The 13,788-nt window shown below is 31.7% G+C and overlaps 1 protein-coding gene across 1 annotated transcript in view; it reads left to right on the top strand.

Moving 5' to 3' along the window:
* LOC113520720 (glutamate receptor 1-like) overlaps nt 1-13,788 on the top strand; it is a 264,276-nt gene that overhangs the window by 183,513 nt on the left and 66,975 nt on the right. Inside the window, exon 3 of the mRNA XM_052896584.1 lies at nt 11,297-11,424. Within this exon, the coding sequence (XP_052752544.1) occupies nt 11,297-11,424 (128 nt within the window). The remainder of the gene's footprint in view (nt 1-11,296; nt 11,425-13,788) is intronic.

Here is a 13,788-nt window from a genome sequence, read left to right on the forward strand (position 1 = left end):
AGTTTTGAAGATTAACAAAAAAAAATACAATGATATCTATAGTCGTGTTAACTTACCAGTTGGCTAGTACTGGCGGCCGCTCTCACCGGTGCGACCACCGCGATTGATTTGAAACGAATGTGGTACATTATTAGTGAATAATGTACCACATTCGTTTCATTTGCGTAAACACTTGTGAAATGATAAATCTGAAATAATTACAATTTTTTATAGATATACGTAAATATTATAAGAAAAATAAAACAATATTTAAAACTACCACAGTTTTTGAGAATTTATAAATAACCTCCAGAAAACAAATTTATTTTGCAGTCGGATTTATAACCTAAATACAGAATTTCTAATTGAAATAACAATAAAAATAATTATTAATATAAAATAATTATTCTGTATATATAAAAAATACAATAAGGAGATTATTTTATATCTATATTATTTATTTGCATATTATAATTAAACATACAATTTTTCCATAATTTTTTGTATTAAATTGCGCCAATAGGCGTTGTTAAAGTTTATAGTGCTATGTAATTCTTCTCATGTTCTTCTAGAAAAGTGTATAAATATCGTAGCTCTGTTTTTTATTTAACAACAATAATCTTAAACTGAGTTATTTTTGCATATTACGGCATAAACTTATAGTTATGGTATGATACTATTATCACCTTATAATAGGTTTGTATTCTTCTCGTTATGTCCACTACTGAACCTCCCCCTTGGGGAGTTATGCCAGTTGTTGCCACGCTTGGCAGGCAGATTGGCAACCGCAGTCAGGCTTTAGAGATGTTTTAAGAGGGACGCTGCTTCCCATCAGTTGACAGCAGTTGACAGCAGTCCTTGGTTGACTCTTACGACACCCACGAGAAAGAAAGGGGTGGCCTATTCTATGCCGAAACCACACGGCCAGGTTGACTATAGGTATATCGAAATGCTAAAGCATATGTACAGTAAGGCTACGATATTTGTCCGAGGACAGAACTAGAATACAAAACCCATCCCAGTGCAGAAAGGTGTAAGACAGGGTGACGTCATATCCCCGAAACTATTTACAGCTGCATTGAAATATGTTTTCAAACTCCTGGACTGGAAAAGATGCGGTAAAAATGTCAGTGGTAAATGTATCACTCGCCTTCGATTTGCTGATGATACAATCATGTTACAATCTCTGGAATATTTAAATACTATGTTCAATTACCTCAATTGTACTTCTCAACCAATAGGTCTTAAGATGAACATAGACGAAATTAAAATCATATGGAACTTTCATGTTACACCTATACCGGTTAAGATTAAGAATACTACGCCCGAAATTCTCAACGAGTATGTTTACCTGGGACAACTTGTCAGACTCAGTAAGTCTTACTTCGACCGAAAGGTCAACCGACAAATTCAAGTCGGCTAGGCAACGTTCGAAAAACTACGCCACATCTCATACGAAATACCTCAGAGTTTGAAGACGAAGGTCACGAAGGTTATATATAATAGCTTTTGTCGGCTAGTTCGTACGCGATAATTTCAGAAGTAGAAAATCCAATAAAAAAAAGGTCACTTTTAAATAGCAAATTAAGATAAAACCTACACCAGATGGACAGACAGGCAAAATTCCTAAATCTTATTCGTTTTGGCTTCTATTATTATTATTAAAACGCTACATACGTCCTACAATAGGTTTTAACATAACCTTTCAGAAAAGAGCATGTACTTTTTTAAAGGGCCGGCAGTACACCTGTTTTTAATCCGTTATTGCAGGTGCACATGAACGGAGATAGTTATTTACTATCAGGTGAGCCATATGCTCATTTAGCCCCTGTGTTATAACAAAAACATGAATTTAAAATAATTTAAATATAGGAAGTTGTGTGTCTCAAGACGTGTCTAATACTCCTGGGATTGTTGACATTTATAGGACACAGCAATGGCTTACTATCAGGTGAGCTGTGTACTTGTTTGTCACATCGAACATATCGATAGACGAATTTATAACCTTACATATATATATGTATATATAATTATAATTCACATTGAAACTCTGAGTAATTTTTAATTTGGGTACAAAACAAAAGTAAAATAATGCCTCCACAAAGATACCTTTTACTTGTATACTTTTCCATTAACCAATACATAATATATGAAGGTTGGTAATGGTTGAGTTTACCAAAGTAAACTTGAAGTAAAATTATTATCTCGGTAACTAATGGTTGTATAGAAAATTTATAGCATAACATCTAATCCGACTTAGAAAATATATGCAAAAGTGAAATTGTTTTTATACTACAGATCGCGTACTCTGTACTTATACCGATATATTTCACTTATAAAATTATTACAAAGAATTAAAGAATTATTGAACTCATCGACTTCGAAATATGAAAGTTGTAGAATAATTGAAGACATGTATATTGATATGTATATTTTTAACCTTTACATTTCTAGAAAAGAGTCTTCTTTTCAGTCAGTCAGTTAGATGTTCTATATAATCTATATACTCTATATACTCTGTATACATGTATTATACTTCTAAGTAAATGATATCTTTACATAAGAGATACTCGTATTTAAGAAAAAATAATACGAATAAATGATTTTAATAAAAGCAATAACATGCAAACATATACTTTTTTGAAATTTTTATCCATCTGTATATTTGTTCTAGTGTCAAGTAAAAATTAATACACCAAATTGAATTCTAGTTCCATAGTGGAGTTTCTAAAAGTGGTGTATGTTTTATATTAATGCAACATTTAAAAGTGATTTTTTTATCCGGGTTCCTAATGTTTTAATTACATCTATTTTGTTTTACGTGGACGCTAACACAGACAAACACACAAATAGAAAAATTGCAGTAACCACCATTGTTTGTAAAATATGCTGGTTCTGGTTGTATATATATATATATTTTTAATTGTAAGTAAAAATTCCGTCTGTTGACTTGATGTAATATATATATATATATATATATATATATATATATTGTTATAATTCATTTGTTTTCCAATTTTCTTTTTTATAAAAAACTACATCTATCAATATGTAAAAAGGTTCATTTTGAACAATCATTTTCGCTTTATAATTATGCGTACTATAAAACGTTACATATTTTCAACTGACTTCAAAAAGAAAGAGATTCTGAATTCGGTTATATTTTTTTTTATATTTGTTACCTTATAACTCCATCAGGTCTAAACCGATTTAGATTTTTTTTTTAATTTTGTCTGTATATTTGTTCCAATATCACGCAAAAATTACTGCACCAAACTGTATGCAGTTAGCTGACTGATATACAGTTGTATTCCTGAAGTTCTGAGTAAATCAATTTCATTGGTTTCCTTACTTCTGAAATACACGTGATCGAAGTAGCGGGCATAAAGTTAATTCCTTAAGGTAATTAGTTTCCTTAAAAGTGTAATTTCTCGAATATGTTCCTAGGTTAGACTGGAGATTCAATATTAACTCGTTGGCTAGCTACGGCTATTGACTGGAGGTTAATTTCCTTTATTACTTGGCTTGGTTGGCCTATTATTTATAATGAGAATCAATTGTGAATCAGTATTGAATGTTATCTAAGATATGCTATTCTTCATAAGTATAAATCAATCTGATGATTATTTTAATATAATTTATGGTCGTTTAATGAATTATGGAAAGTTTAACTTTTACCTTTTTTTTATACAACTTAGAATGGCAAACAAGCTGAGGGCCCACCTGAGGTAAAGTGGTAACCGTCGCCTATAGACATGAGCAGTACCATGGACATAACAGAGTATACTGTTTCGCCCATGATACCCCCCATGCGTTGCCATTCCTGAGGACTCAGGTGTTATTCCTCTATACCCAGAAGATTCACGCCATATCCCACCCTTTAAACTGAAACACAGCCATGTAAACACAACTGCTTAACGGTTGAAACACGAATGGGACAGAGGTAATTCCCTGCGAATTCGTTCACATGATCAGGATAAAAGATAGCTTATAATCTTCTTCATCATATACAGCACATGTATACCAAATTTCAAAGTAATCGGTTAAACTGTTTATAATATTAGTCACAAAGTAGACTGACTGCTTTACACAATGTAAATATTTATTAAGTCCAATATATGAAATTTTTATCTATTATTAATATCGAAATGTATATAGACTACATATTACCAACATATATAAATATATATAAGTACTAAATATCAAAGCTGAACCGTTCTATGTTTTTATTGAACTCCTACTATAGATAAAACAAAACAATAATATTTTGTCTAGACGACAACGCAAAACGAAGAGGGTTGTAAGTGGAAAACTTTTGTTTGTATATCTGATATCGTAGCACCTAATACTATGAACCGATTTCAATCCATTTTAACTACGGGAATGGATTAATACCTATCTTGAAGGTTTTCTTTGAAAAAAAAAAAACAAATTTACCCTTTCAACAAACAATACAATTTCAAATGCGTTAGTTTTAAGAGTATGTATGTTTTCTACTATAAAACATTGTGTATTATATAACTCGATCAAGAAGATCAATATTAGACACGAGCATTTAATTAAGAAAATTATTGTTTTATTATCATTATATCTATCTATATTTAAATACTCATCTACTTCGAAAAACTGACAACCATAGGGAAGAAAGGTGTTGAAGTGACTACCCGTACAAACAAATGCAGTGTAGAACAACAGCCCACTAGATAAAGCGACGACCTCAAATGCGTTGCAGGAATCCAGTAAAGGCAAATAACTTTGAATCGTTCCTTATGACAGTCTATGGGGGGAGGCTTTTATTCAGTAGTGAATGATGATATGATGATGATAATATATATAAGACTATTTTTTATAAACAAACACGTTTATGTAACAAAACTGTACCTAACTTTATTCAATTTATGATCTAAAATATTGTCACAAAAATCCATAGAGAAAATAAATGTAATAGACTTTCCATACACGAAGATTGCTCGCCCTCGGTCAGTGGGGGATACAAGAGCTAAGCGGCAGAGTTAGGGGCTTGATACCGCTACCGCCGGTGACTGGTTCTTACCGCACAGCGCTGTCGTAATCCTGCACTTTTGCTTCTCGTGTAATCTGAAATCGATAAAATGCTCTCGCCGTAGCATAGTAGCGTCGATTTCGAATTATTCTAGCAGATAAAGCGGACAAAATACACAGTAGTTTTAAATTTCCGAATTTGATTTACTGTTACAAATTTATCTATAAACACTATGAGTTTTATTGTTTAACGAAATTATCTGCATTGATTTGAACAATATAACCTCTTGTTCTAATAGGTAAGTGTCTGAAATTAAGGTATTTTTTATAAACGTGTCATTATATTGGAATTAATAATTTTGCAAAATCTATCAACACAATTACGAGTATTTATGTATTAATGTATAATTGGACATCAGGCGTTTTATGTCTACTTCTGTAGGTAAGCTATACGAAAACGATATATTTGGTCATTTAATTTATTAATAATTAATAAAAGGTGGTTATCACTCCGTTTTTAAATAAAATTCATAAATTAATTGCAGATGACACCAAATTGGCACTTATGCTAATTGAGATTGCCGCGACTTTGTCCGCGTGACCGGGATATGTTCATTGACCGGAATAAAAAGTAGCTTACGTCCTTCTCCAGTCCATGTAGTACGTGATTACCTTTCTTAGTGATTGGTTAAGCCGTTAAGACACTAGGAGATAATAAACAAACAAGCTCACTTTTATATATATTTACTCTAAATCGATTAGTTAAATGAGGGGGGTTCTAACACTAAGATTTACATGAATTTAGTTAAGAAAGCACCTTGTTTTGAAAAAACGGCCAAAATATTTATTAATTATATAACAACAACGGAAGAAAATATTATTTTTTTGTTGTCTATGAGTTTATGTTTCGACTATCTTCAATATCTAGTCAATATTCATTGAGTACAATAGTATAGTTTCAATTTATTTATATAGACAAAAATTTATATATATATAATATATATAAACTAAAAATCCCGCCACGGCTTCGCACGGGAGCAATTGAAGATATACGTACATACTAAAAATAAATGTTTAAATGACGATGAAACTGAAACGCGAACAGCGACTTGGTTTTATAAAATTAAAAAAAAATATGTTAGTTATAAAACAAATTCTTAGCATTCTTTATTTATGATAATCAAAATTCTATTCTTATAATTTACGTACCTCGCGTAATTGGCGTCGTATTTCAGGCATGATAGTATTATATGAAAAAGTTTTAAATGAATCCACATTGAAACTTTGAGAATGTCCTAAAAAGTTTCTTTAATTTTGGGAATAATAAATATTGAAGTAGGTAAGTACGCCATAATGTAGCTGAATCAGCTAAGCACTTTACAGTGATAAATACACACCAAGTTATTAAATTGGGTTCCATTATACCTGAGATGGAAATCTATATGTTTATCCTTACTAATGGTTAAATAAGTTTATTTGTTTGTCGCCTTATAGTGCCTTAACAACTTAACTAATTTGGTATATACGTACTATGGAAGGAAGGCTTTAGGCTACTTTTTATGCTGTTCAGTAAACATATCCCTATCACCTGAACGATGTCGTGGGTAAAAGTTAGTATGTAATAAAATTATAAAGAGATAACGTTTGTGTATAGGAATGACTTAGAAAAAAATAGATAGGTAATTTTTAAAACGGGATCTTAAAACAGCAATAGAAGCTAAAACTTGACTATTATAGTTAAAATATAAAAAAATAACAAATGAATTAACTGTCACCTTATAAAAATAGTATGACAAGTCTAAACCATTTAAATTTTACATTATTTTTACTATTTTAAACGATTAATACTTTTATACAACTACCCAAAAGCAATATACTGTTACTATAACTACATGTAGGTATTTTTAATGGGTGATAATGGAATGGTAACCCTGCCTGCACTATCAGTATACGCTGGCGGGGCTCCAGTGAGAAATGACAAATGCGGTTAAAATCAGGTCATTTAACCCTTCCTGACGAATACAACTAGAATTAACCACGATGGTTTCCAGTGAAAACCGTGTGGAGGTCGACCTCATATGGTGCTAGCAATAGGATTATCAATTTTCATTACTAACAGTTCCTTTTCGTCCTACTATATGTAAGTTTATAATATATACGAACGTGCTTTCTTTAGCTATTCATCAGAATCAAAAACTTAACAGATATTATTGTTGCTTTTTTTGCTGCTTCAACAAATTTACAACATAATAATAATGCAAGCATTAATTTATTTTTATAAACGGACGCGTTATAACTTATCATTTTATGTAAATAATTTTCTATAAATATGTTTTCGTATTATAGCAAGTGTCGCTAAGAACCTTATATACAATATAGCGGCTATAAAATAAAATAAAATAATTAAATAAATCTATTTTGTACTTTATAAAATTATTAAAAGTAATAAAGAGATAATAACTATAATGATAGATACATTTTTTTTTTTCTAATAATTTTATAATACAAGTAGAACGCAAAATATTTCAATTTATTCTTATTAAAGTACAAAAACGTAACAACAAAGTAAGACTCCGGGAGCCCATTTGTTCATTATTTAGATGCTCTAAACAGCTAATATATTTAGCGAATAAACGCAATAGGCCGGCCAACTTTTAACATAGCTTCATTAACATTCCTCCCCTAGGATGGGCCTCAAACAAAAAGAAAACTGTTATGAAGTTTTGCAACACTCATAAGCACTAACAGTTTAGAGTCGGCGAAGTATCAACGAGTGTATGACTCGGCCTCTGATACGGAGGAACGTGATCGGCATCCGGGCCAGTTCCCCGCGGCCAGAGCAAGCGATATTTGCTTTTTTTTTATTACCGCATCCATATTTCAACAGGAACACCCCCAACAATATTTGGAAGTACTGAGAGCGCTAATGCGTGCGTGGCAGGAAAGATGATTTCGGCCCTCGATTCAATATTCCCAGCGAAACACAAAACCCACAATTGAATTGTTAATAGTGGGAAAACGAGGATATATCAGAAATATATCCAGTTTTGTTGTTCTTATTTTATTCTGTACAGTACAATATTATAGAGGGGAATTAAGTATATCATATTATTTACAACAGGTTGGTGTGAATTCAAATATTAGTTTAATCTGTGATAGTTTAGAAGCACCTCGTATAAATCATAAACGTTTCTCTAATAACGCTTTATTATCTGCCCCCGTATCGGGGGAGCGTGGCAGTGAATATTCGAGTCTAGTGTCGCCGCATTAGTATGCCGCGTACTTCGGTGTAATAATACAAAATAACATTATAGTTGGTAATAATGTAGATACAAAAGATAAGCGAATTTCCGAGCCACGAATAAAATAATTGTGGTAACTAAAATTAAATTATGTGATGATAAATAAAATTTATTAACTTACATGATTATAAGATATTTTAAATAAAAAATGGGAAATTTCAACAAATGTTACTGCACTAACATGCACTATCTGATGCTCTCTATTTGTGTATATTAGATATGAAAAATACTCACAACTAATTAATCTGCCTTTACATCATCACCTATCATTCCTCGCTGATGCCCTGCCGGCATAAACTTTAAGCGATAACGGGATTACAAAAAAAATCTTAATCCTCAGAATTGAAAATACATGAGGAGTATCATTAACATCGCATTATATCCTTTCATTTCTATGGAACTTTAACTTTCCATCAACTAAGTCAACAACTTATTTGCTATTATCTAATTAATTAAAAATACAAAACAGTATCTCGACACACACCAACCTAAAGTTACTTAATGAAATTTTATCGTAGGGTAATGTCTTAGGACATGCAGAATACTTTTAAGAACACTGTTTACCAGAGGAAATCTTTGTACAAAAGTTGTTTGCTTGGATACCTCTGTCCTATTCGTGTACTAGCGCGAAGCAGTTGTGTTTGCATGGCTGTGTTTCGGTTTGAAGGGAGGGATATAGCAGTGTATTTACAAGGTACAGAGGCAAAACACCTTAGTCCTCAGGAATAGCAACACATGGAAAGATATCATGGGCAAAACAGTGTACTCTGTTATGCCCATGGTATTGTTTTATGTCCATAGGCGGCGGTTACCAGTTGTCATCAGGTAGGCTGTAAACTTGTTTGCCATTCTAAGTTGCATAAGTAAAAAAGAATATTTTTTTTATAAGGTTACAATCTTTGAAAATCCTATAAATGATTTCGATATAGTAGTGTCACAGCTGTAAATACCTTATTTTCAAATTTAGTTTACCCATGTCATTACCATAAAAATATCTTTACAAAAATACGAAAAATTTACACTCTGCAATCCTACAACAAGATTTCATAGCCCCAACTAGTCGAACAACTCTGTAATTAAATTTGTGTACTATTTCTGTAAACGAATGCAAACTAACTAACCTATTTCGATCACTTATTTACAAGACGATAGTATTCTCTTATTCTATTTGTGGACACAAATAGAATGTACTATATATTATAGTACAAAATAACGACAGGTTGGAAATACGATGTCAGAAACAAGACTGAAAACTAATTACCCAGGTGTGTATGTTACATAAATGTGTGCTTATGACAGTATAGAATTTAGAAACAAATTAATTACATATAATACTAGATTTTCTTGCATTTGTTATTTTACTTTAATCACAATTTATAGATATTTAGTACTTCAATTGAATTAAATACAATATTTTTTCTAATAACATTTTTATAATAGGATATTTGTAATAATTCTATAATATTTCATTTAAGTAATTTAATTCTCGATGTCGTGTGATTCTGGCATAGAAAAGGCCACCTCTTCCTTTAATGTGGATGTCGTAAGAGGCGACTAAGGGAGTGCGAGGGATAGGCTACAGCAGACCTGGGCAAATGGCGGCCCACGGGCCAGATGCGGCCCGCGGTAGAATTTTGTCTGGCCCCTGAAGCATTTTTAGATAAAATATTAAGCAAATATTATTATTACTATTCGAAAATATAATTATGATATATTATATATACAATTACAGTATGTATAATAGTTGCACAGTTTTATTAGTTATTATGACTTGATAAATAAATATTTTGATTCAAAAATGTTGGTTTTAAAATTCATTAATTGACATCCTTAGCAAAAATTAAACTTAAAATTAGAAAAAAAACTATTTTGCCCGGGGTCAAATTTTCAATTCACCCCTGGGCTACAGCGTCCCTCTTAAAACATCTCCAAAGCTTAACTGCGATTGCCAATCCGCCTGTCAAGTATGGCAACTACTGACGAAACCTCCCCAAGGGAAGGCTTACATTCAGCAGTGGGCAGTTATAGCCTCATATGATGACAATTTTACTTAAACAGTTAAATATTTAAAACTTACACTGGGGCTGGCTTATTTTCTTATTTATGTTATATGCAGGTATTATACTTGTAAATTTAATCTGTTATATTCATTTTAAGCTAATTACACTCTAAAAGGTAAAAATAATCATATTTTCTTTGTAGCTCTCACCAATAGTTTTCAATACTCTAGTGTATATGTTACTGCAAAAGCCCGTAGATTGGTAAATCTTAGATTTTGCCAGTTAATCTTGAGATTTAATATGAATTGACAAATGTATATGAAATTTATTAAATATAATGACTTTTTTTATTCAATTTTTAGATTTACTGGTAAAACCTAAGATTTACTAAAGTATAGGCTTCTATAGTAATATATACATTGTATGTCGCATCTAACTCTAACATACATACGTTGTTTTTTCTCTTTTACTTTACCAATCTATATATTCTTTATTGCACTTAAACAATAAATACAGCGATAATTTTCCCAACAACGACAACAAACAACAACTTGTTAACAAGTTGTTTATTATATTTTTAACTTGCTGCTCCCCGCGACTTCGTCCGCGTTTCCGTTGTTTTTCGTAAAATAAGTAGCTTATGTCCTTCCTCACGGTTCAGTGGTTTTGATGTAACAGACACATTTCCTTTCACTGCTCTGCTCCTATTGATCGTAGCGTAAAGAACAGTATACTATAACCTGCACAGGAATATGAAGAATAATTGTACCAAGTTTCGTTAAAATCCGTCGAGTAGTTTTCGTTTCTATAACGAACATACAGACAGACAGACAAAAATTTTACTGATTGCATTTTTAGCATCAGTATCGATCACTAATCACCCCCTGATAGTTATTTTGGAATATATTTCATGTACAGAATTGACCTCTCTACAGATTTACATATTATAAGTATAGATGTAAAATTTTTACGGTATTTATGTACTGTGACTTTAAAAGTCTGTTTTTATTACAGTATGTAACCAGTTCGCCCGTGGAGTGATAGCTATGCTGGGCGCAGTCACCCCGGATTCCTTTGACACATTGCATTCTTATACCAACACCTTTCAAATGCCCTTCGTCACACCGTGGTTTCCTGAAAAGGTATGTGGTTTATTATGTTGATATAAGTGATTGTTGGCACTTGGTAGAACTTGAAACACATGTTGATATTATTATAAATAAATTTTTTTTATGAATAGCAACAAGCAGTAACTCGCATCAGCTATTGATGTTATATTGGCGAGGCACTAGTGAGAAATAATAGGTAAGGATTAAATCACGTCAGTTGACAAACGACTTGATTAAGAAACAACCATGATGATTTCCAGGGGAGATCACGTGGAGGTTGGCCTGACGAGATATATTGCTAGCAATGAGGCAACAAATCTTTACTGTCATTCCCTTCCCTCTACAAAAATACATAAACTCTTTTATCATTACATATTATAAATCAAAATACCCCGCCACAACTGTCTGTTTGTGTGTTCGCGATGATTTCAAAAATTACTGAACGGATTTTCATGTATTTTTCATTTATCAACAGAGTGATTCCTGATCTGCAATTTGGTTGAAATATGATGATGACTGTTGAAGACATCGAAAAAAATCAAGTCTAAGAGCTTTCATAGAAAAAGCTGCCTAATCCGTTTCAGATACAACAAAACAATATAAGGGGAAACTATTTCTCTTTTATAGGTCTATATAAAGCCATTTATTTATTCATACTAGATGCAAAACGTAAGCATGTATGCTTCACTACCCGTGCGAAGACAAAGCGAGTCGCTAGTAAACTACGAGTTGTAACTCAATTAATTATTTAATTAATTAAGTTACATCACGTTTTTGTTATAAAAATCGAACAATTAATTGTAGGAGGGTAGTTTAAACCAAAATATGCAAATAAGTGATAATATTGTGTGAGATTAAAAATATTATAAGAAGTTGAGAAAGGGCAAATTACATCTCATATATTTATCAATAAAAGGTAAACTGCCAGTTCGTGTTATTAATTATTAATTAGTGAACTGCTATGATTCGTATTTGATTAAAGATTTTTTTAATAAGATTACTTAAACTGTCTAACAATAGGGAAACTAATTTAGGAATAAAACGTAATTATATTAGTATGGTGTCTTAAAAGGCTATTAAAGATCTTTTAAGAACATAATTAACTTATTAACCGAGCGGGACGTATAACTATGTCCAAACGTAAACAACAGCGTGTATGGGTAGGACATATTAATACGTCCTAGAAATATATGTTGCGCCTTGAAACAGATGGGGCGTATAGTTTCGTACAACAGAGCTATTAGTCAAAGATACATGCTTCAACGTGAAATTAAGATGCGGATAAAATCAGTATAATTTCCAGAGGGAGACTTTGTACAGAAATCGATTGCTTGGATACCTCTGTCCCATTCGTGTTTCAACCGTGAAGCAGTTGTGGGATATGGCGTGAATTTACTGGGTACAGAGGAATAACACCTGAGTGTTCAGGAATGGTAACGCATGGGGGGTATCATGGGCGAAACAGTATACTCTGTTATGTCCATAGTACTGCTCATGTCTACAGGTGACGGTTACCACTTTCCATCAGATGGGCCGTTAGCTTGTTTGCCATTCTAAGCTGTATAAAAAAAACATATATACTATATTTTAATTTTTTAAACTCAATATTTCTATTTTATCTGTATACTTTTGTTTATTGTTCTATAATTGTTAACTTTTTGTATATTTTTATTGTGTATCTAAATAATTTTTTTGAACTCTTTATAATTGTTTGTAAACTATTTGCAAAATGTTAATCTTCTTAATTCGACATTTCCATATTTTTATTGGTATTCCTTTCTGTTTCTTTGTAATTTTGTATTTTCCTTTGTGCTTTATATATAAATATACGAAAACGTAGTTTATTTCATAGCCTTTTTGTTTATTTTAAGCATAAATTATATACATAAAATTACGTTTTCCGGGCGTGACGTACTGATACGTCTTTTTGAAAGAGCTTGCGCCAGTTATATACTGCATAATTAAAAAGGGATTTATCCGATTAACAGGTTAAAAATTATGCCTCGCAAAAGAAACAGACTTTGACTGTGACAAAACTAGTTATTTTGATGTAAAAACTAAAGTAATGAAATGATTTAGACCAAATTTCTATAGAACCTTACACGTAAGTATACATTTTCAGATAAAAAATACCAATTGGTTTAGGATCGTCAGAATTAATAGTAGAAGAGATAAGAGAAAAGGTAATAGTCATAAAAAAGAATTGAGAACTTCCTTCTTTTTGAAGTCGGCTAAAAAATAAAAGATCCAAACACAAGTGTCGTTGCTAATTGTTTGGCTAACTATATAAGTACATCTACTTTTCAACGTTAACTATCCACAGATTCGAATCTTTAAGTCGAACACTTTGCCAACATGCTATATCAATAGTTGGAAAAACTACAATAGAACATTGAT

This window comes from Galleria mellonella, unplaced genomic scaffold, assembly GCF_026898425.1.
Source record: "Galleria mellonella isolate WM207_F2 unplaced genomic scaffold, CSIRO_AGI_GalMel_v1 utg33, whole genome shotgun sequence".
Classification (NCBI taxonomy): Eukaryota; Metazoa; Arthropoda; class Insecta; order Lepidoptera; family Pyralidae; genus Galleria; species Galleria mellonella.